The following is a 22,531-nucleotide window of genomic DNA, read 5'->3' on the forward strand; positions in this document are numbered from 1 at the left end:
CTCCTGCCCTCCATGCTTGGACATTGGATTATTTTGAAGCAAATCCCAGAAAATTATGTCGCCTTGTGATAGTTTCGTCTGTAGATACTTAGGAATGTGTCTTTAAATGATAGGGACTCTTAAAAAAGGTAACCAACCACAGGGGGCGCCTGGGTGGCTCAGTGGGTTAAAGCCTCTGCCTTCAGCTCAGGTCATGATCTCAGGTTCTGGGATCGAGCCCCACATCGGCCTTTCTGCTCAGCGGGGAGCCTGCTTCCCCCCTCTCTCTCTGCCTGCCTCTCTGCTTGCTTGTGATCTCTGTCAAATAAATAAATAAAATCTTACAAAAAAAAAAAAAAAGGTAACCACAGTACCACGAAGAATGTTGACAAAATGAGAGCTAAAACTTTCCCCAATCATTCTTCAGTATTGTCTGCCATCTAGTCCCTGTTAAGATTCCCCAAATCATCTCAGTTGTCCATTTCATGAGGGGTTTGTTCAGAGCAGGACCCAGAGGAGATCCACACATCACACTGGATGGTGTTTCGTCCGTCTTTCCCCATCACCGCTGAGCTAAAGTGAAGTGCACAGGGCGCGTGGCCCCGGGTGTGAGGCGTGGTCAGCGTTGACATACTGGTGGCCTTGGGAAACCATCTCCACAGTCTTCCACTGCTTTTTCGTTTCATCTTCCGCTTTCCTCGTTTTCTTTCTTTGTGTCTTTGCAGTTCGTTCTTCCGGGTTCGTCTTCCTGGAGAGTTTCCCTGGGTTCTGGCTCTTGCCGATTGCAGTCCTGGGGCTGGTGCTGATGGTGGTCCCCTGTTCACGATGCTTCCTGAAACTGATAGTTAGATCGAGATGTTGATTCTTTGAGGAGGGGCCAGGCCATTTTGTCAACATTCTTCCAGCCTCAAGTCCCTCCTTCCGCTCTGAGACACTGGCCGGTTCGTCTTGTGGGGAGAGGCCACTAGAGGCCACGCCGCCCTTCCTGCACAGCCTGAGGAAGCCCCGGGTGACAGCGGCTCTAAAGGCTGCTGGGATTCACCGGGTCCTTGCAGAGGGAGCTCCAGTGGGCTCGGGGCTGAGCCTCCAGCACTGGCTCCAGGAGGTGGCAGGAGTTTGTGTCAGGGCGGTGAGACCCCGACAGGTTCCTTAGCTCCCTTGAGCCTCAGTTTCCTTATCTGTAGAATGGGGCTATTGCAGAAGCTGGCTGCCTCTCAGATGGAGCCCGCCCCAAGGATGGAGTCTAGTACCCCCAGATATCTTGGCAGAGGTGGGGATCTGTCCTAGGAAACCCTGTTTCTGTGGCTCCTATTACAAACTATAATTGCATCTGGGCTTAGAAAAAATAGCTGAGAAAAAAGACCGGGAAGGAAATTGTCTTCAAGGGACAGTGTTTCTCCTCATTCAGGTGGCAGGATTATGTGTGACTTTTTTTTTTTTTTTTAAAGATTTTATTTATTTATTCGACAGAGAGAGATCACAAGTAGGCAGAGAGGCAGGCAGAGAGAGAGAGAGGAGGAAGCAGGCTCCCTGCTGAGCACAGAGCCCGATGCGGCACTCAATCCCAGGACCCTGAGATCATGACCTGAGCTGAAGGCAGCGGCTTAACCCACTGAGCCACCCAGGCACCCCGACTTTTTTTTTTTTAATAAATATTTTATTTATTTATTTGGCAGAGACACAGTAAGAGAGGGAACACAGCAGGGGAAGTGGGAGAGGGAGAAGCAGGCTTCCCGCTGAGCAAGGAGCCCGATTCGGGGCTCGATCCCAGGACCCTGGGATCATGACCTGAGCCTAAGGCAGATGCTTAACAACTGAGCTACGCAGGTGCCTACATGTGACTTTTTAGTTTGACTTTTCTCTTCTTTCCGAACTGCCCTGTCTTCCTCTGGAGTTGTTCCCGAGTCCGTTGAGAATAGACTGGGGCACCTGGCTGTGGGGGCGGGGGGTACCCAATGGGTGTGGGAACAAGCCTGGAGGGGCACCGTGCCTGGCCTCTGCCCAGGTTGGGGAATCGCGGCTTTTCCACCAGGATGTCTGTCACCCTAGTTGCTGGGTTCCGTCTGCCAGTAGCATTCCAGGTGGGGGGTGTCCAGCTGGAGCTGTGAGTGGCCCCTCCCGCACTCTTCACTCTGCCTACTGTTTGCAGGTCCTGGTGCCCTGCAAGGGAAGCTTGTCGAGCAGCATTCAATCCACTTGTCAGTTTGAGTCCTACATTTTGATCCCCGTGGAAGAACACTTCCAGACCTTAAATGGAAAGGTATTCACTTCTTTGTGGGTCAGCCAGGGTTCCTCACTCAGTGTTTGGAAGTCGGTGGGGAGGGCAGGGGGTCCCACATCTTTCCCTGTCCCTGCTGTGATAAATAATGGCTCTGACATTGCCGGGGGAGGGGGTGGGTTGGAGGGCCCCCTGCCTTTGAGGAAAGAGGAGGTAGTAGCTGAGCAGGGCCTGGCTGGGCCTCTGCCTGGGAGGATGGGTGGGGAGGGGTGGGGAGGGTTAGGGAGGAGTTCCTCAGCTCAAGGGCCTCCTGCTGGTAAGTCAGGGATTCTCTGGAATAGCTCATGGAGGTCCTGTCTCTAAACCTGTTTTATCCCTGTGCTCTTGAGAGCTCATCAGTTTCTTGGCCACAAACAGGACATCCGGGATGAATTTTAACTTTTTAAAAAACATTCTTAAAAAAATATGTTATTAAAACTTAAATTAGGCAAAACAACAAAAAAACCACAGGTGTGTTATTAAAACTTAAATAAGCCAAAGGATGAATACCCAACTTTTCTATCAACATGGACAGGACTGGAAGAGATTATGCTGAGTGAAATAAGTCAAGCAGAGAGAGTCGGTTATATGGTTTCGCTTCTTTGTGGAGCATAAGGAATAGCATGAAGGACATGGGGAGCTGGAGAGGGGAAAGGAGTTGGGGGAAATTGGAGGGGGAGACGAACGTGAGACTGTGGACTCTGCAAAACAATCTGAGGGTTTTGGAGGGGCGGGGAGTGGGAGGTTGGGTGAGCCTGGTGGTGGGTATTATGGAGGGCACGTATTGCATGGAGCACTGGGTGTGGTGCATAAACAGTGAATTCTGGAACACTGAAAAGAACTTTAAAAATAAATAAACATAAAAAAAAACATAAATAAGCTGAAAAAAAAAAAGAGCATTCTTTTGAAATCATCTCAAACCTAGAGAAAGCTCTAAGAACTCAACTCTGTTCTTCCCCTGGTTGGTCAGCTGTGAGCACTTTGGCCACATTTGTTTTTATCGGTCCCTTCCCCCTCTCCCCGCCACAGTAGTACTGCTTTTTCTGAACCTTTTTCGGAAAAAGTGAGAGTGAGTTGCAGACACTACGTCCCTTTATTCTAAAACATGCATTTCTTGCATAACTACGCAGAGTGAGTGCACTCAGGAAAGTGAACTGTTCAACACGCTGTCCTCATACAAATCATGTTAATTATACAAATAATATCCTTTTGTAGATTTTTTTGGTCTTTTTAGATCCAGGGTCCTGCAGTGCCTTCAGTTGCTGGTGTTTTTAGTTTCCTGTGACTTGGCGCAGTCCTTGGGCTGTCTTTGTCTTCCATGACACGGACGGCTTTGCTTTGTACACTCTCCCTCAGCCTGGGGTTCTCGGAGGTTCCCTCGTGGCTGGGAGGGCGTTTTATCACTCCGTGTGTGTCGTGACCAGAGACCTATGATGTCAGTCTTTCTCACTGTGGATGTTACCTTTGGGTAACATTGGGGTCCACATTTTCTTAATTTTTTTTAACACTTTTTTTTACTTTTTTCTTTTTTAAGATTTTATTTATTTATTGGACAGACAGAGATCACAAGTCGGCAGAGAGGCAGGCAGAGAGAGAGGAGGAAGCAGGCTCCCCACTGAGCAAAGAGCCTGATGCGAGGCTCGATCCCAAGACTCTGGGATCATGACCTGAGCCGAAGTCAGAGGCTTAACCCACTGAGCCACCCAGGCGCCCTGACATTTTCTTAATTTTTAAGGGGAGGTAGAGAGATTCTGGGAGGGGGATGTTCTATTCCTTGCCAGAACTGGCATGGGGCCAGGTGCATTTGGTGAGTGCCTCAGACCTGACAGTCAGGGATTGTGTGGGCCTGTGCCGGGAGAGGAGGGACAGGACAGGACACGGGGTTACCTAGACACCAGCCTGGCGGTGGGGGGTGGAGGGGAGTCAGCAGCCCTGTTCGCCCTGCCAGTCACTGTTAGTTTGTTTTCTTCGGGGAAGCCAAATCTACAAGGAGAACAGAGGAGTCGGGCTTATCACATCTCATCCGCCTGGGCACCCCAGCTGTGGCCAGAGTGCTGAATGTGGCCGGGACAGCAGCATCCCTTCCCCGCCCGCGTCTCCTTGCAGTGCCAGGCCATTCCAGGAGGGCCTTCTTCCTCCTTTCCCAGAGGGTACAGGTTTTCTCAAGGCCCCAAGGACCAGCTTAATGCATCTCTGTCCCAATATTTAAAAAGGATCAGCTGTAGCTACAGTGTGAACAAAGAGGAAAGAAAACATTTTAGTATCAAAAAGTGAAATGGAAGAGTGTTCATGCCCCCCCCCCCCGTCCTGGTAAAGCCCCACTGAAGCAAAGGAGGGCAGGTCGGAAGCAGTGCCCTATTGGGGGCCAGCCAGGGGGCTCGTCGGTCACCGCTCGCTGCTGCTGCAGTGACTGTTCTCTTGTTCCAGGATGTCTTTATACAAGGAAACAGGATTAAATTAGGAGCTGGATTCGCCTGTCTTCTCTCAGTGCCCATTCTCTTTGAAGAAACTTTCTACAACGAAAAAGAAGAAAGTTTCAGCATACTGTGTATAGCCCATCCTTTGGAAAAGAGAGAGAGTTCAGGTATTCTGGGAGAAAACCCTTTCCCCCTGATTTGGAGAACGGTGTTCAACTTCCTCCTGACATAGCTGTTACAAACGTCCCATAAAATATTCAAGAGCCCACTAGAAGCCTGCCTGACTTTAGAGTAATTCCCCAGAGCTTAATCAAAAAGTCATCTTGAGCTAAGACAGTGGGACTGGGGGCTGCTGTGTATGGTTGCCCAGGTTGGGCATTACACAATTCCGGAAGGTGATATTCATTCAGACCTCTGTGTAAATGTTGCCCACTGGAGTTTGTGCAGGGTCGCAGCCCTGGCTTTGACGCTGGGCCTCAATGTTAGAGCCAGCTCTTAACGTCATTATTGCCCACCCAGCCCCACTGTTATGTCTCTTTGAGAGCTCGTTATTTTTAATAAATAATAATTCTTCAGTTGTTCCAGGAAATTGAGATAACAATGTGCTGAATGTACTCTGAGTCCTGTATTGCCAGGAATCCGGGCTTCCTCACCAGAGCCTCTTAGGTCATCCCTACAGTCTCAAATTGTTTTCTCCATGGAAAGGGCTTCAGGAGGGCCAGGCTCTCTGGACCCTGAGCTGTGTTGTAATGAGGCTGTTTTTGTGCAGTATCTTGAAATAATTCCTGTCCTCTGCTGGAAGATGGGGCTCCAGACCCTGGGGGAGCAGGGCAAAGGATGTGGTACTTCCCCCATTAGGAAACTGGGAAGGCTTCGGCCAGCTTGACCCACTGTCTCTTTTTCAGAAGAGCCTTCAACATCTTCAGATCCGTTTACCCTGAAAACCATTGAAGATGTGAGAGAGTTTTTGGGAAGACATGCAGAGAGATTCGACAGGAGCATTGCTTCTTTCCAGCGAACATTCAGAGAATGTGAAAGAAAGAGCCTCCGTCAACACATAGTCAGTAGCTGTGTCTTGCTTTGCCAGGGTGTCCTGGCTCAGGCCGATTCAAGAACACAGGGGCTCCTTCCCAGTGTACCCTGAAACTTTGCTGCCTCCCCTGTTGGAAGCCTTGTTTAAATGTTTCCTTCTAACAATAAAACTAGTAGGAGCCCCTGGAGAAAACTTGAACATGACAGTGTATAAAAATGAATATTGTTATCACATGTGTGAATCCCAAGGGAAATTCTCTCTTCCCCTTCATGCATCTACACTTAAGAAAGTTGAAAAAAAAAAAAACCACATGACTTATTTGATAAGCCTGTATCAGGACTTAAAGCTTGTCCCCCGGGAAGTACATCTGGCAACGTGTTCTCGCTCTGGGACGTGTGGCATGTTTTGGGTTTTGTGTTGGGGGCCTTGGGTCCTGAGTGACCTGTCTCTCTGCTCTGGGTTACACAGGACTCAGTGAATGCTCTCTACACCAAATGCCTCCAGCAGCTTCTGAGGGACTCTCACCTGGTAAGCTTCAGGACTTCCAAAAGACAGAACTGCAGTTTGCTCACGTGCCAGTCCAAGGTCTTTAACGTTACCTTCTCATCCTGCAGAAAATGCTTGCCAAGCAGGAGGCCCAGATGAACCTGCTAAAGCAGGCAGTGGAGGTAAGAAGCCAGGCCAGGGCAGGGAGAGGAGGCAGAGGAGCAGGGGGTGGGAGGGGCAGGGCTCCTGTCCCCTCTGCACCCTCGGAATGGCTGTCTGTGGTCTGTTTGTTGATTCCACAGATGTACGTCCAGCACGATATTTATGATCTGATCTTTAAATATGTGGGGACCATGGAGGCAAGTGAGGTATGTCCTAAATCCCCATCATCCCCATTAGAAGCCTTTTATTCTTAGCTGTGTTAGAAATGTGAAGCTTGGTTAAAAATCTGCCATTAGGACGCTGCCTTTAACAAAATCACAAGAAGCCTTCAGGATCTTCAGCAGAAGGACATCGGCGTGAAACCTGAGTGCAGGTAAGAGCGTGTGCCTCTGGAGCTCGGCCCCCTCAGGGGCTGGGGCCTCTGCTTCTGGAAACAAGGCTCTCAGCCATAGGGACGGCACCCTGGTTTCATTCGGTTCCTTCCGAGGAGCAGTGCAGTTCCTTGTGACCCAAGATAAAGGACTGGGGTTGGCAGGGGTCCCCCTCCTGCCCTTGTGGCCAGCTGGAGCTTGAGGGGTGGGGCTTCCGCACAGCTGGTCTCTTGATGGGCACACTGCTCACCCAGGTGAGTCCCGCATACAGACACGCACCTCACCTGCCAGATGGGTGCCTGCTTTTGAATTAGTTTATGTTTCTTTGGTATTATGAAGTGTTTACGTTGAGACTGTTTTAACCCCTTTGAGCTATCTCACTCTGGGGCTAAGGATTTTTTTTTTTTTTTTTTTAAAGATTTTACTTATTTATTTGACAGAGGTCACAAGTAGGCAGAAAGGCAGGCAGAGGCCGGGGTCGGGGGTGCGGCGGGGGAGGGGGGGAGCAGGCTCCCCGCTGAGCTGAGAGCCTGATGTGGGGCTTGATCCCAGGACCCTGAGATCATAACCTGAGCCAAAGGCAGAGGCTTAACCCACTGAGCCACCCAGGCACCTGCTAAGGATTTTTTTTTCCCTAACATTCTACCGTCCTGCCTCTTTGATGGGACATTCAGAGGTGTTGAGTCTTGCCTCTGATTGGAGCCCGAGTTTTTCTTTTCATTTGTTGTTACCTACGGCTTGTCGTAAGCAGGGTAAATCTGAGGTGTGCTGTTAGATCAGGGAAGAAGGGCCCGCCCAGTGCGGTCTTAAGTTGTCACTTTCCGAATTATTTTGCAGCTTCAACATACCTCGTGCAAAGAGAGAGCTGGCCCAGCTGAACAAATGCACTTCCCCACAGCAGAAGTTGATATGTTTGCGAAAGGTGGTGCAGCTCATAACCCAGTCTCCCAGCCAGAGAGGTTTGTGCTCAGGGGAGGGGCCCGATGGTGGCACAGACACTTATGTCCAGGTGCAAAAGTCTGTTAAGGAGCAGTGTCGTCCTGAAGGGTCACACAGATGGGCTGATGTGGCGCAGAGCACCCCTGCGTCAGTACCCCAGAGTCTGTTCTGATGCGTGGGTGCCTAGCAACAGGGGTCTGGGGGAGGATAGGCAAGATAAGGGCAAGAGAATAATGGTGCAGAAGTAGTGACCTCAAACCAGCCAGGCTTCCCTATACTTGCCCGGGCACCATGCGGCTGGTCTGTAGATTAGAATCCAAACAGCACAGTTTCTTTGAGAACCTGCCTTTTCCATAGCTTTCTGTTTCCAGAAAGGCACTGTCCACAGTGCAAGTCTGAGCTTGCCGAGGTACAATAATATGTATGATTGGCTTTAAACTTCCTGTCATGCATTCTCTTGAGATCCTGAGATCATTGAACATCCCATCAGGACGTTCACTGCTGGCTCTTTAGTCCAGGGCCACAGTGCTCACCGGCCCCCTCCTGCAGCTGTGTTCCAGCGACAAAATTCTTTGGCCAAAATTACAAACGTTTAATCTCCAAGAAAAATGTTCCAAGCTGGTGATGGAGACACGAGGGTTCAAGTGTACGTTAGACCCTTCTTCCTAATTTTGTGTCTGCTTAAAAATTTCCCTTACAAACAGTAAAGCAAAAGAAGCTAAGAAAAAAGTAAGGGGGAGTCATATCTGTGAGTGCAGATAGGGGGTGATCATCAAAGCGCATTAAGTGAAATGAAAGGGAGTGTATGTGGTACACTTCTAACGGCATTCCAGAAGGGGGGGGGTAGCTGTGTGTCTGTATGCATGGTGGTGAGCTCCTGGGCTGTCTCTGGGAGGTTAGGAGGGCAGCAAGAGCAGTAACCTCTGGGTGGTGATCAGGCAGCAGGGGTGGGAGAAACCAAACCCCAGTTTGCTCTTTTGTGCTACTCAGATTTTTTTAGACATGTGAATGGATTCCTTAGAATTTAAACGTGAAAAAATTAAAAGAAGCTAAACATGAGCATTAGACGTGGCAGTGTATAAAATGGCAATGATCTCAGGAGGAAAGAGGTGGGCGCACCTTTGCCTTGTGTCTGCCCTCACAGACTCGAACCTCCTGGGAGGTGGCGAGGGAGGGGTCTGCTTGGAATTGCCTTCTTTTACACATGTTCTGAGAATGCTGGGCTTTTGCTTTCCCCGCAAATGGGACATCAGTTCAGGACACTGTCAAGGAGATTGTGCAGTGGAACCTCTCCCTGATATGTAGTCTTGCTGGATTGTGGCTTTGTGGGTTGGGTGATGGTGGGGCGTTGATGTACTTGTTGGTCTCATGATGGCTTTGAACATGTGTTCCCCCTCCCACCGCAGTTAACTTGGAGACCATGTGTGCTGATGATCTGCTCTCAGTCCTGTTGTATTTGCTTGTGAAAACAGAGATCCCCAACTGGTAATATTTTCTGCTAAAATACTTTTGCAAAATGGCAGCGTTGTACCGGGGTGGTTTTAGCTTAACTCCAGGAAATCGTGTGCCCCTTATGAGTCCATGGCTGTGTCTGCGCTGCAGATGGTGTCCGTTATCCCATTTACACATGGGGAAACTAAGGCCCGGAGAGCTTATGTTACTTGTTCTGGAACATGCAGCTAGTCAGTGACTGAGTGGGACGTTGACTCCACTTGTGTTTGGCTCCAAAGCCCGTCCTCTTCTAACGGGAGCCCCCGGTTCACTTTACAATAGTCAGCTTTTTCAAAACTGGCATACTCCAGGAAAGGACCAAGAAGTTTTACTTACGTGCTCCAGGGCTTAGGTGGGCAGTGTCAGAGCTCCTGGAGTTAACCGACTTCAGTCACTCACGCCCATAGTGCTGTTCCTGGAGATGTGGGAATTGGGTCCACAACAGTGAAAATACTTCTCTTCCTTTTGTTAGGATGGCAAATTTGAGTTACATCAAAAACTTCAGATTCAGCAGCTCAGCAAAAGATGAATTGGGGTACTGCCTGACTTCGATTGAGGCTGCGATCGAATATATTCGTCAAGGAAGCCTCTCCGTTAAGCCACCCGTAAGATCCCTCCTGCCCTGGCCTGCCTTTGTGGGTGTCCAGGCACCTTTGGTAGGGTTCTGAGGTTGGCGGGTGGAGAGGGGTGGCTCTTCTTCTTTTTTTTCTTTCAAGATTTATTTGAGATTGAGAGGGAGAGCGAGCAAGCACACATGCAGGGGAAGCAGAGGGAGAGGGAGTCTGACACGGGGCTTGATCCCGGGATCCTGAGATCATGACCTCAGCCCAAGGCAGACGCTTAACTGACTGAGCCACCCAGGCACCCTGGGGGAGGGGGATTCTTAAATGGTCTCCCAAGGATGGGGTCTCTGCTGTCTAAGGACTGTGGGGCTTGACAGCCATCCAGCAGCCTGAAACGTCAAGCATCCAGTTGGGTGTGCAAGTTGGCAGAATATGGCCGGGATTCACAGTTAAAAGCTTTGTCTGCTTTGTCTGCTTTATCAGTCCTTGCCATCCTCAAAAAAAAAGCACATAGGCAGAAGGGAGAGGCTAGAAACCAGGAGTTTGGATATCTAGGCAAGTGATGGGATTATTGACATAATGCAGTCTTAGGACTCACCAGCCTTATTATGATGTTCTTGGTGAGCATTCCTTAGGGGAGGCACTTGTATTTCTATGTGACGTGTGAGATCTTACACCAAGATCGCGTTGCTAGCTTGTTGCACCAGCTGGCAAAATGTGACAGTATGCACAGAATTTCAGCAGTGTTGAAAGTAATAAGGTGAAGAGATTCCCGTATCGCACACCAGGAGTCCTGAGGGCTGAGCATTCCCTCGATCTTAGAATCTCCCCAAGTAATAATCAGTTAAAACAGCTGGAAAAAACCAGAGACCTGCCCAGATAGGTGCACTTGAGTGAGATCATTTATTATTAAAATGTTTATGTGTTTTCCCATCTTTCTCCCATCCATGTCCACTTCACGTGATTTAAATTCTATTGTATATAGCATTTTACAGTCTTTTTTCCCGAAAGGATAGTTTTTTGTTTTTCTGATTAGGAGACTAATCCTTGCTTATAAGCAATATTTACAGTATACAGTTGCCCTTGAACAACTGGTTGAAAATCTGCGTGTAACTTGTGATCCCCCAAGAACTTAATTACCAGTAGCCTGCTGTTGGCTAGAGGCCTGATGATATAAATAGTCGAAAAACACATATTGTATTTATTATATGTATCCTATACTGTATTCTTAGAATAAAGTCAGCTGGGGGAAAATGTTATTAAGGAAATCATGAGAAAGAGCACATTGCATTTAGAGGAATGTACTGTGGCTGTCCTTATCCAAGTGGACCCGTGCAGTTCAGATCTCTGTTGTTCAAGGGACAGCTGTATACACTTGCAGTGAAGACAAAAAAATACCTTTCTCAAACTCACCAGCCAGGGATGACTTATTAACGGTTTGGTGTATGTCTCTTTTCTGTGCCTATACAATTTTTAAAAAAGATTTTATTTATATATTTATTTATTTAATTATTTATTTTTAAATTAAATTAAAAAAATTTAAATTCAGTCAGCCAGCATATAGTACATCATCAATTTTTGGTGCAGCATTCAGTGATTTGTTAGTTGCGTAAAACACCCAGTGTTCATCACATCGCGTGTCCTCCTTATTTTAGGGAGAGAGAGACAGTGTGTGAGCAGGGGGAGGAGCAGAGAGACAGGGAGAGGGAAAGAGTGGAGCAGACGCCCCGGTGAGTGAGGAGCCTGACACAGGGCTCCATCCTGAGATGATGACTGGAGCCAAAACCAAGAATCGGGCGCCTAGCCGACTGAGCCTCCCAGGCGTCCCTCTCCAGTTGTATTTTTAACTGAAATTTGAGATTATGCTCCTCTTATTGGCACGTAGGCTGGTGGTAGGAATTGCCTGATGCCTCTCGATGGGTTCAAGGGCACACCTTGTCGCCTGGAGGGAGGGGTTGCCATTCCCTTGCTGGCTGTCCTGCTTGCTTGCTTTCTGTGGCCTGTAGACAGCTAACACTTGGAGCCTTTGACCAGAGTAGAAGGAGGTGGCTGACCACACAGCACCGGTCGGCTTCCCACACCCACTTGGACTTCAGACAACATCTGGAGTGGGATTGGAGGAGTTGTTTTGGTTTTTCTTTGTTATTTATTTATTTATTTAAGATTTTATTTTTAAGTAACCTCGACATCCACGGTGGGGCCAGAACTCACAATCCCAATATCGAGACTCAACGTGCTTCAGCGACAGCTAGCAGCTAGCCAGGCACCCCTGGATTGGGGAGGCTTTGAGGGGTGGCCCCTCTTATGCTGGTGCTGGTTCAAGCCCAGTACTTGTATTTATCCCTGGGCAAGTCCACATCTCTCAGTTTCTGTCCATTTCGTGTCTACACTGAAGGTGATGCTGTATGTTTCACCTCTTGCTAGGAGTTTCCAAGAATGAACTAGGGGGTTTGGAAGTGCCTGTGTGAAGCATGAGCTGATACTCCTGTCCTCAGCTTGCTTTTCCAACAACCCTGCATCTGGGTGTCTCATTTCCTGGTTCTTCAGGGCATCCTGCGTGGATGGCTTCTGTGGGCCATGTGGGGACACCGCCCATTGTGCCCCTCTTGTCTGAGGTGTCTGCCCCTGGTCCTGGTCCTGCCTTCCTAGATGGGGGCAGTTGGTCCCATCAGGTGTCAGGACAGGGTGTGCCTTATCCTTACAGCTGGCTGTGGAGCCAGCAGCCCCTTGGGCCTTGAGTGGGACAGGCCTTAGAGATGCTCTTACCTGTGTTGACAGAACAGGTGTCATGGCTTCCTTGTCTTTTGTGATGCTAGCTCTGAGGTTCTGCCTTGGCCTTGGTCAGCCTTAGCTGCTGACTGGCTTCCTGTCCCAGTGCAGTTCTGTCTTGGAAGGTGTGAGGCCAGTGTGATGTGTCCGTGTCCCTTCCTGGGAAAGGAGCTCAGGTGGCTCTCCACATAGCAGGTGACATTTCTGGAGAGCAGTCAGGACTCAATATCAGTAAATCAAATTTTGTCTTCCTATTGCCTCTTTATATACTATGATGTAGCTTCACCGAAATTTCCCCCCTTAATATCTTATTGTACCTGAGGTGACTATATATGCATTCTTTAAGCTTAAAGACTTAGAAGTCTTGTAAATAAAGACTAGCTTACTGAAAATGAGCATTAGTGGGATGACGCTAGTTTAACCTTTGTAGACCAAAAACCAGGGAAAACCTTGAAAGAATTGGTTCCCTTCTCTGTTCCAGCTTTGTGGGCTTCTGGTCTTTCTCACTGTACTGGGTTTCTCATAACTAACATATTCCCCCTTCCCAGATATATCTGAGCTGATGTGCTGTCTCTTCTAGTAGGTAATTTCTCCTTGAAGGTTCAGGCCCCAAGGACTTGCCTTTCTTCATCATCGCTCTTCATATAGTCAGCCAGAGTGGAGGAAGGAAACCCCACATTTACTGACATGACAGTGTCTTTCACGTTTCTCTGACCCTAATCTGCTTGGCTACAAATCACTGAGTAAAACAGGTTGTTAGAGCTTCATATAGCAACTGGCAGCTGGCAGCAAATGGGCTCTCATTCTGAGGGGTTGGTGTGTGTTTAATGCTCTTAGGGCTGCTGGTGTGAGGGACCGTGCCGACAGAGGACCCCAGAAAGGGGCTGTCCCTTGAGCTGCCACCCAGGCTCTGTCTTTAGCTGGATCTTGCGTCAGAACTTAGCCGTAATGGGCCTTATCCCATACCTTTGTCAGGGTTTGGTGAGTTCTTCTGGCAGTAGCTGGCTGGGGGCAGAAACCCCTCTTACCCCCCACGGAGACTTTTTTGAGGAAGTTCATCTGTCATCAGTCAAGTTGCAGGTGGTTGGGCGAGGGTTGAACTGTCTTGCTAGGAATTATTTCATAGAGAAGGATGCGTTTTTAGATTTGTGTATCTGAGTAAACATTACCTGTAACATGAAGACCTGGGTTTCTTATTTAGGGGAGACCCCCGTGTATTATGGGATTCGGGAAGGGTGGCCCTGTTCATCTGCTATTTTATTATTTTTATTTTATTATTATTATTTTTTAAAGATTTTTATTTATTTATTTGACAGAGATCACAAGTAGGCAGAGAGGCAGGCAGAGAGAGGGGGAAGCAGGCTCCCTGCCGAGTGAAGAGCCCGATGTGGGGCTCGATTCCAAGACCCTGGGACCATGACCCAAGCTGAAGGCAGAGGCTTCAGCTCTCTGAGCCACCCAGGTGCCCCAAAGATTTTATTTTTTTGACAGAGATTACACGTAGGCAGAGAGGCAGGCAGAGAGAGAGAGAGAGAGAAGCAGGCTCCCCACTGAGCAAAGAGCTGGATGTGGGGCTCAATCCCAGGACCCCGAGATCATGACCTGAGCTGAAGGCAGCAGCTTCATCTGCTATTTTAGTAAGGATGTTCAGAGAGCAAGACTTTTCTCCCTCTTGCTGGGTGACACTGGGAAATCTAGAACAGTCTGTCAGATGGTTGTCCTCTCTGTATGCCCAGATAAAGTGGCAGGGGCTAGGGCTCTGCAGGCTGTAGAGCAGTGGTTTGAGAGGAGGAGGCCAGGGCAAACCAGGCTTCTGCCTAGAGGAGGTTAGTGTGAAAGTGCTACATTCCACACTGAGTGAAGACACATTCCATGCGCGCACAGAGGCAGCGTGCCCCCCAGACCCGCCCCCCGCCGCCCGCCCCCCGTCAAGCTAGCTGCTTCCTGGGGGGACAGATGGGAAGCGCTTTGCCGGCCGATGAGGATCTGCTCTCTGGCCCAGGGACAGAGGCTCTGCCGACCGTGTTCCGTGAGGAGGTAGCCGGCACTGCTCCCAGGTTCTCCGTGTGGAAGGGTCTGCACGGACATGTGACAAGTTGATAAAACCGATTATTGGGCTTTTCCTGCAGGAGTCTGAGGGATTTGGTGACCGACTGTTCCTGAAGCAGAGAATGAGCCTATTGTCTCAGATGACTTCAACTCCCATTGATTGTCTGTTTAAGGTAAGACACCGGCACGGCCCTTGAGGGCACAGGCCCCTGAGGGATGTTTCGTTTTTCCGCATCGCTAAGATCTTTCCGGCATCTGTCAGGGGGATGTGCTTGGTTCAACACCAGAAGTTCACGTCGGTGGTCAGAGAGGATGGTTGGGCTGCTGGGGTTTGACGTCTGTGCATCTCCCCCAAGGTGTGCTGTGCCGTGGCCGAGAGGGACAGCACGCCTGGAGCCCTGTGCCTGGGCTGTCCTCTCTCGCCTGTTCGTCAGGGTCTGCTCTGAGGTGCCCCCCTGGGTGGTCTCAGCAGAGCTGCTTCCTCTCCTGGGCTCTGGGAACCCGTGCTGCCGACATTCATGGGAGCATGCGCCAGAGCGAGAGCTCAGCACGCAGCAGCTCCCTGCTCAGATGTGACCGACCCCTGGGAGGCTAGCGAGGTGCCCTCCTGGGTGGTCGGCGAGGGCTGGGTAGGGGCTGGGGCAGCGTGTTCCCCAAAGCGTCTCGCTCCCCGAGAGGAACACATCCAGGAGTCACGGGGCTGAGCCCTGCTCCGCAGCCTTGTTTGTTGATGGGCTCTCGTGCTAATGCAGCCATTTCTGTCCCCCCAAACCAAGGCTCTGTTAGGACCCAAGAGGTCGGGATGGAGGCATGTTCTAAGGAGGAGCCTGTGTCCACTCTGAGGTTCCAGGAGGCATGATCCTCCCCCACCATTGCTCTGGGAATTTTGTCCTGTTGTCGTTTTAAGCTACGGATGATTTATAGCATTTGCAGAAGTAGAGAATGTAAATCACAGCCATGTGGCCATCTCTGTCCTGTTTCGTCTCCATCCCCGACCTGCTTTTTGTGTCTGCCCAGATTATTTCAGAACACATCCCAGACAGCCAGTCATGTTATCCAGGCGCCCCCAGATATGTGTTTCTGTAAGGAGGCTCCAAACATTCACGCCTGAAGAAGAGAATTCCTTCACTTTGATAGTATTTTTGACGTCCCTTTGTAGCACATAGCGGCGGGTAACCAGAAAGAAGTGGAGAGACTTCTGAGCCAAGATGACCAAGATAAAGATGCCGTCCAAAGGATGTGTCACCCTCTGTGCTTCTGTGATGACTGTGAGAAACTTGTCTCCGGGTAAGAGGCTCCCCACAGAGGCTCAGTGTGTGGCATGTGGGAGGTGCAGGCCCGGGGAGATGTCTCCACTAGTTTGCTGTGGTTTCCCTTCCCCTTGTCGGGCTCTTCTGCTGGGTGTCAGAGCCTACAGGGTGGGTAGGGCAGGGACGCTGGAACCAGATGCCTCACCCTGCAGGAGACTGAGCAGGGGTTGGATGAGCTTTGGGACACTGTTGAATAGATCCGGCTTGGCTCACACCCCGAGATGGGTCTGCTAGCCCCAGGACTCTGGCATATCTAGCCTGGCTTTTCCTTGCCATTCTTAGGGTGTATTTTTCTATATCTTCCATCTTTCTCTCTCTCTCTTTTTTTTTTTTTAGAAAGAGAGACTGAGAGTAGGGGTGGGGAGGGACAGAAGGAGAGGGAGAATCTTTTTTTTTTTTTTTTTTAAAGATTTTTATTTATTTATTTGACAGAGATCACAAGTAGGCAGAGAGGCAGGCAGAGGGGGAGTGGGGGAAGCAGGCTCCCGGCTGAGCAGAGAGCCCGATGCGGGGCTCAATCCCAGGACCCTGGGATCATGACCTGAGCCAAAGGCAGAGGCTTTAACCCACTGAGCTACCCAGGCGTCCCGGAGAGGGAGAATCTTAAGCAGGCTCCATGCCCAGCATGAGCCAAATGCTGGGCTTGATCTCACAACTCTGAGATCATGACCTGAGCCAAAATCAGGCGTTGGATGCCCAGCCAACTGAGCCATCCAGGTGTCCCCCCTCTTCTTCCTCTTTTAGGAGGCTGAATGATCCCTCCATTGTCACTCCATTTTCCAGAGATGACAGGGGTCACACACCGCTCCATGTGGCCGCCCTCTGTGGTATGTGGTCTTGGGTTGGCCTATGGTTGGGCTACTTTGCCTTAAAGGGATGGAGCCAGGGGTGGCCCAGCAGAGGCCTGACTGACAGGGCGGCAGAGTCGGGGGTGGAAGGGCCCATGTCGTGGGCTGTGCCCAGGGCCTTTGCTATTTTTTTTAGCAGTTGCACAGTATTCCATCCTGTGAACTGAGGAACTGTGGACTCTTCTGTGGATATCTAAGACTCTCTTCCCCTACCTTCTGTTCCTGAAAGGTGGACTAGAGCTGAGCCCCCTCCAGAGGGCCAGTGGCGGGGAGGGGGGGTCCACTCCAGAGTGCCCTGAATCAAGAGTCTGACTTAACGTTAGCTCAGGCTCCTCTCCAGGGGAAAAACACTTCCTAGTGTGTTCCCTGCCAGAGAATAAGAGGGCAAAATAATGGGACTCCAGGTTTAGGGTTCGGAGAGCCCCTGCTCTTTCCTTCTCCGTGGCAAAACCCCTCTGTTCTGCAGGGCAGGCATCCCTCATTGACTTCCTGGTTTCCAGAGGTGCGGTGGTGAACGCCACGGACTATCACGGCTCTGCCCCCCTGCATCTCGCCTGCCAGAAGGGCTATCAGAGTGCCACGGTGAGCGGGGTGCCATCCCCGTGCCCGTGCTCCCAGGAGCCTGGCTCCGCACAGCTGCATCATGGTCACGCTCTTGCGTCGCAGCTTGGCCCTGCTGCAGCCTGCCGGGGTGGGCCATGTGTCTTAGGCCACGACACCTCCCTGTGGGCCCACTGGACAGAGTCCTTCAGTGTCGATGTGAAACGTCGTGGTGGCTTTGGGGGAGGAGGGTGGGGCTGTGGGCCTTGTTCTTTAATCTCTCCACATTTTAAAGGGAAGGATGAGCATGAGGGTGGAATTTTAATTGTAGCGTAGGTCACTAAGGTTGCAGGTGGCAAGGTGCGACCTCCCCCGTGAGCCTCTGGGTCATGCTGCCTGAGGAAGCACGGGCCTCACCTGCACGCTCTCTTCTCTCGGCAGCTGCTGCTCCTGCACTATAAAGCCAGCCCCGAGGTGCAGGACAACAACGGCAACACGCCTCTCCACCTGGCTTGCACCTACGGCCATGAAGACGTAAGTGGTGCCTCTGTGCCCGGGGTGGCCGAGTTCCCCACTTCTCACTTGCCGGGAGATGCAAACGTCTGGTTGGTTGAATGTCGTGCTTCATGTTGGTCGTTACTGGAACATTTGGCGTGTAATTTTTTTTTAATTAAAAAAGCCTTAAATTTACTACAGCTGCTCCGCTGAAATAACAGAAATCCAAACATGAATTGCCCGTTAGCGTACCCTGAAATTAAAATCATTTTCATTCATTGCCTGCTGCCATCTGGTTCTTACCTTTGTTCACCTTCAGTTTTTACTTTCTATATTTTTATAGTAATAGTGACAATTGCATCATTTCTGTTTCCCCTTAACAGCCAACTGTGTGTGTGTGTGCGTGTGAGTCTGTGTTTGTGATTTTTGTCCTGACCGCTTCCTCTCCCATCTTCTCTGTGTGGTAACACTGGGGTGGGTTTACACATACCCAAGCCTGAGGCTGCGTTAGGGGTGGATGTGGAAAAATGAAATGGTACCCTCTCCATCTTTATAAAGCGACTTTCTTCCTTGATCATGGAAATCCTGGAGGTCCGTAAACGTAGCCCCAGCCCGTCCTTTCGTCACTACACAGTGATCTGTTGTATGTGTTGCGTCTGTGTCCCTAAGACCACCCCTTGGTTCAGTGCTTTGCGGGGGATGACTGATAGGACTCAGCATGTAGTCCCACGACTCTGATGGACAATGGCCAAAGGACCCAGAGCACAGTCACCAAAGGGAAAAGGTGCAAAGAAGAAGTCCAGAGGAAGCCAGATGCAAGCTTCCAAGTGTCCACTCCCCAGGGAGACGTACAGGACATCCTCAGTTTGTCCAGCAGTGAGTTATAACAGCAAATATGACAGGTGGACAACCTGGAAAGCTCTGTAGGGACTCAGGGCCCAGGATTTTTACTGGAAACTGGTCGTGTAAATAACGCCAGGCCTACCACATGTCAGACTTCCAGACTCCTAGAAGGAAAGCAGGTGTTCAGCCTAACCCATGTTGTTGCACAATTTAGATGGGTTATACAGCAAGCCATTGTACAAATCCAAGCTGAAGAACATTGCAAGTCAGGGACTGGCCTTGCAAGCGGGCCTAGCAGGACAGCGGTCTCCGCTGACATGCTGTGGTCATTCCCTTCTACAGTTGGATATATCACAATTTATTCAGCCTTTTTTTACTGATCGACAGTTTGCAAAAAAGTGATGTGTCCTGAGGAGGTAACCATGAGGTCTGTCTCTCTTATTTCTGTACATTCGCTTGCTGAGAGGAGCCTGGATGGAAGTAGGGCACGGACCGAGGCTGTGGGGTCCACAGACACTGCCTGCGGCATGGCATGCGACTTACTGGTGGTATTTCCCATTTTCTTTAGTGTGTGAAGGCCTTGGTTTACTACGACGTGCAGGCATGCAGACTAGACATCGGTAACGAGAAAGGGGACACCCCACTACACATAGCTGCACGGTGGGGCTACCAAGGCATCATAGAGACGCTGTTACAAAATGGAGCATCCACGGAGATCCAGAACAGGCTGAAAGAAACACCGCTGAAGTGTGCACTAAATTCAAAGGTAGCTTTGTTTTCATCTCAGCATCAGTATCACTTAAAAAAACAACAAAAAAAATCAATGTCCAAAAACTGGGTCTTGGCTGTGCTGGACAAGCGGTGCATTAGTGCCTGAGGCCTGAACTTGGCCTGCGCCCTTCCTGCTGCAGTTGGGATCTGGTCGTCCGTGGGTTTTTACTTATTTATATTATCTCCAGCTTTACCAGCAGTTTTTCTCAGTCTTGTTCCAAGAGATGGTCCCAGAAGGGTTGGCCCTGGCCCCTAAGTGCGGTTGGTTTCAGAGCAGGTGACGTGGTGGGGGAGCAGACATGGGGCAGAGGCTCTGGTGGAGAGAAGCAGGGACAGGGCCTGTGGCGTGGGAGCAGCAGTCTGTCTTCCTGTTACTTCCGTCCTCAGCTCCGAAGTGCCTTCTTCTCTTCTGGCTGGTTCTGATCGTCGTTGCGTACGGTTTCTCATAATGAATCAGTCCTTTCCTGTTGGTGATTTCTGGAACTACGTCAGGGTCTGGCAGCGTGTCGTGAAAGTGCTCCGCTTATTAGCAGGTGGGGAGTGGGGCGGGGGGATTGCGTGCAGAGGCCGGTTCTCTGTGCCTTGCCTCCCGCAGCCGCTCTGGCCCAGGGGATGTCCCCGGAGAAGCGTAGCCAGCCCGAGGCCATCGGACCATGTCCCGCGTATGGTGGTTGTGTGTCCCACATGAGAGAGATGCCATCTTGATGCCGGCCTCTGGCCCTTTCCCTTCACGCAGGCTCTGCCGTCCGCCTCGTGACATTTTACCGGCCACTCTTAGAGCTCCCAGCTCTGTTCCACTGGCTTCTCTCTGGGTGTTCACATCTCTTTGAGGAGCGCAGTTTTTGTCTTTTGACCCATTTATTGAGATATGATGGATGCACAAAAAGCCAAATTTATTTAATGTGTGCGACTCAGGGAGCTTGGGGACGAGTACACGCCTGTGACACCCACTCTGTGACCTGTGCCACGGATGTGCCCGTCACGTCCAGGTGTTTCCTCCCGCCCTCTTTCTGTCATGAACAGTAGTACTATGTTGCGTGTGTCCTCCAAACACAGCACGATGTCCACCTCTCGTGTGGTCGTGAGGTCTGCCTACTCTGTGTGGTCCTGTAGGAGCTCCCGCCCACTCGGGAGTTGGTTTCTCTGTCTTTCCAGGGGTGTGGTGGAGCTGCGTGATGTTCGGAGGAGATGGGCAGGCAGCTAGACGAACGGGTGACACTACTCTGGCAACCTTTCTCAGTATTTTTCATGTCCCCTTCTCCTCCTAGATTCTGTCAATAATGGAAGCCCATCATCTGCCCTTGGAAAGAAGGAGGAAGTCTTCAGAGGTGAGTGAACAGGGCTGGGCTTGGGCACCCCCCCCACAGACCACGGCCTGCTCTCTGGCCCTCACGAGGCCCTTCTCCTGTCGGGGCCCCGTGGCCGCAGGTCCCCGTGCAGCCCCCTCAGCACCCTGTGGACTCCATCAGCCAGGCCTCCTCCACCTCCAGCTTCTCCTCTGCGTTGGTGAGCTCCAGACAGGAGGAGCCCAAGAAGGACTACAGAGAGGTGAGGATCCCAGATGGGAGGGCGGATGCGAGGGCAGCCCTGTGTCGAGGCAACTGGTTAAAGAGCCACGTACGACGAGGGCTGCCCAGTGGGCCTCCGCTGCCATTGCTGGGCCAGCGTGTGGGGCACGGCCCGGAGGGGAGCCCAGTCAGGAGTTCTCACCCTGCTCCTTGCATGTGCGGCTCCTAAAGCAGCTCTTTGCTTTGGGGATAGTGTGTGCGTGTGTGAGACAGAGGGAGAAAGGGGTGTCTTCTAGAAGAAGTCTAAGGAAAGTCACCTGTGGGTATTCAGATCTATGATCATTTTACAAACTTAGTTCTCCACCCTTACGTCCCACTGAGTAAGCATCCCTGTCAGCCTGAGTGGTGGTCATCCTGACGTCTTGCCAACACGTTGTTGTATTCTGTGAAAAGCAGTTTATAGCCCTTTTTTTTTTTCTTCTTCTCCATTTAACCTGTCTGTGAGCTCGTCCGGCGTCAGCCCACAAAGCAGACCATCCTATGAACAGGCCACACTCCTCTGCCTGTTTCCCTGTGCACGGGGAGCCTCCCTGCCTCTGTGCAGGGTGTTCGTCCCCTGCCACCCCTGAGCTGTGACCTGCACTTGGAGGGCCCGAAGAGCTTAGCTTGATGCGATGGCACAGGAGACAAAGCCAGGAGATACATTCCAGGGTCTAAGAGAGCCCTGGCATGGTTCCTGGTGTGCTCTTAGCTGTCAGGTGATGAGGGCTGAGTACACGTGACCCTGTAGGCTTGTGCTTTCATTCACAGTGACCGGCGTCTTCCTTGGCCACGTCACCAGATCACTCCCTAGGCGTCAGGGGGAGCTGGGTTCGGTATGCGCTGGCGCCCTGCTGGACAGCCCAGCCGGATAGTCTCAGGGATGTGCTTGCAAGATGCTGAATGAGGTGTTGAAACTCCACAGACCAAGAGACAAATGAGAGTTTCTGGGTTTTCTATAACTACTTTATTATTGAAATCATTTCCTAACATTCTTTTTCCTTTACTTAAGGTAGAAAAACTCTTAAGAGCGGTTGCTGATGGAGATCTAGAAATGGTGAGTCTTTAGCAGCATGTCTAAAAAAGCTTGCTGTTGTGAGAAGAGCTGAGCCTGTTTCTGGTCTCTGGTTCAGTCAGGAGCTACGTCCTGTTCCCTTTCACATGGCAAGGCTGCATTTAGTGACTATGGGGTCATGTAGGTGTTCGTGTTTCCCTGTCATGTAAGGAAGCAGGTGGTCATAAAGCCACACAGAAAGCCTTTCAGACATCCAGGTTCCAGGAGGCTGCTGAGGTGTTGTCCAGCCCATCGTGTGTGGGAGCACAGAGTGTGGGCTCCAGTCCCGGTCCGCTAGCTGGGAGCAGGGTGCTCAGGCAGGGCGGGTAGAGAGGAGGGGTGGCGGGTGGAGTGGGTAGTGCCAGAGCCCAGAGGCCCTGCTGTGGCCCCTTGGAAGTGGTGGGACCTGGGCAGGAGGCTGAGGTCTGAGGCATGGGAGTCCAAGGTGTCCCAGGTGTCCTGGTAGGGTGTTCCGATGAGGTGGTGCTGGCTGTTGGCTTGGGGAGGAGAAGGCCTGGCTGGGGGAGGGTGGTGTCTGCCCCAGCCCTCCCTGCAGATGCCAGGGAACATCTGGTCATGTCATGGAGAGCAGAGGCAGCCTTCCTTA

The 22,531-nt window shown here is 50.9% G+C and overlaps 1 protein-coding gene across 5 annotated transcripts in view; it reads left to right on the forward strand.

The window, feature by feature from the left end:
- ANKRD27 (ankyrin repeat domain 27) overlaps positions 1-22,531 on the forward strand; it is a 52,553-nt gene that overhangs the window by 14,640 nt on the left and 15,382 nt on the right. For 4 of the 5 annotated variants that reach the window (XM_045076002.1, XM_045075997.1, XM_045075999.1 and 1 more), the window contains exons 3-21: positions 2,129-2,239; positions 4,664-4,820; positions 5,559-5,713; positions 6,155-6,214; positions 6,301-6,354; positions 6,475-6,540; positions 6,631-6,707; positions 7,543-7,664; positions 9,051-9,129; positions 9,608-9,740; positions 14,597-14,689; positions 15,676-15,803; positions 16,571-16,653; positions 17,141-17,256; positions 17,656-17,748; positions 19,121-19,318; positions 20,592-20,651; positions 20,752-20,871; positions 21,883-21,927. In XM_045076002.1, the coding sequence (XP_044931937.1) occupies positions 2,129-2,239; positions 4,664-4,820; positions 5,559-5,713; positions 6,155-6,214; positions 6,301-6,354; positions 6,475-6,540; positions 6,631-6,707; positions 7,543-7,664; positions 9,051-9,129; positions 9,608-9,740; positions 14,597-14,689; positions 15,676-15,803; positions 16,571-16,653; positions 17,141-17,256; positions 17,656-17,748; positions 19,121-19,318; positions 20,592-20,651; positions 20,752-20,871; positions 21,883-21,927 (1,950 nt within the window). The remainder of the gene's footprint in view (positions 1-2,128; positions 2,240-4,663; positions 4,821-5,558; positions 5,714-6,154; positions 6,215-6,300; positions 6,355-6,474; positions 6,541-6,630; positions 6,708-7,542; positions 7,665-9,050; positions 9,130-9,607; positions 9,741-14,596; positions 14,690-15,675; positions 15,804-16,570; positions 16,654-17,140; positions 17,257-17,655; positions 17,749-19,120; positions 19,319-20,591; positions 20,652-20,751; positions 20,872-21,882; positions 21,928-22,531) is intronic. The other variant, XM_045076001.1, reaches the window with a different exon arrangement.

This window comes from Mustela putorius, unplaced genomic scaffold, assembly GCF_011764305.1.
Source record: "Mustela putorius furo isolate JIRA1106 unplaced genomic scaffold, ASM1176430v1.1 tig00000174_pilon_pilon_pilon, whole genome shotgun sequence".
Classification (NCBI taxonomy): Eukaryota; Metazoa; Chordata; class Mammalia; order Carnivora; family Mustelidae; genus Mustela; species Mustela putorius.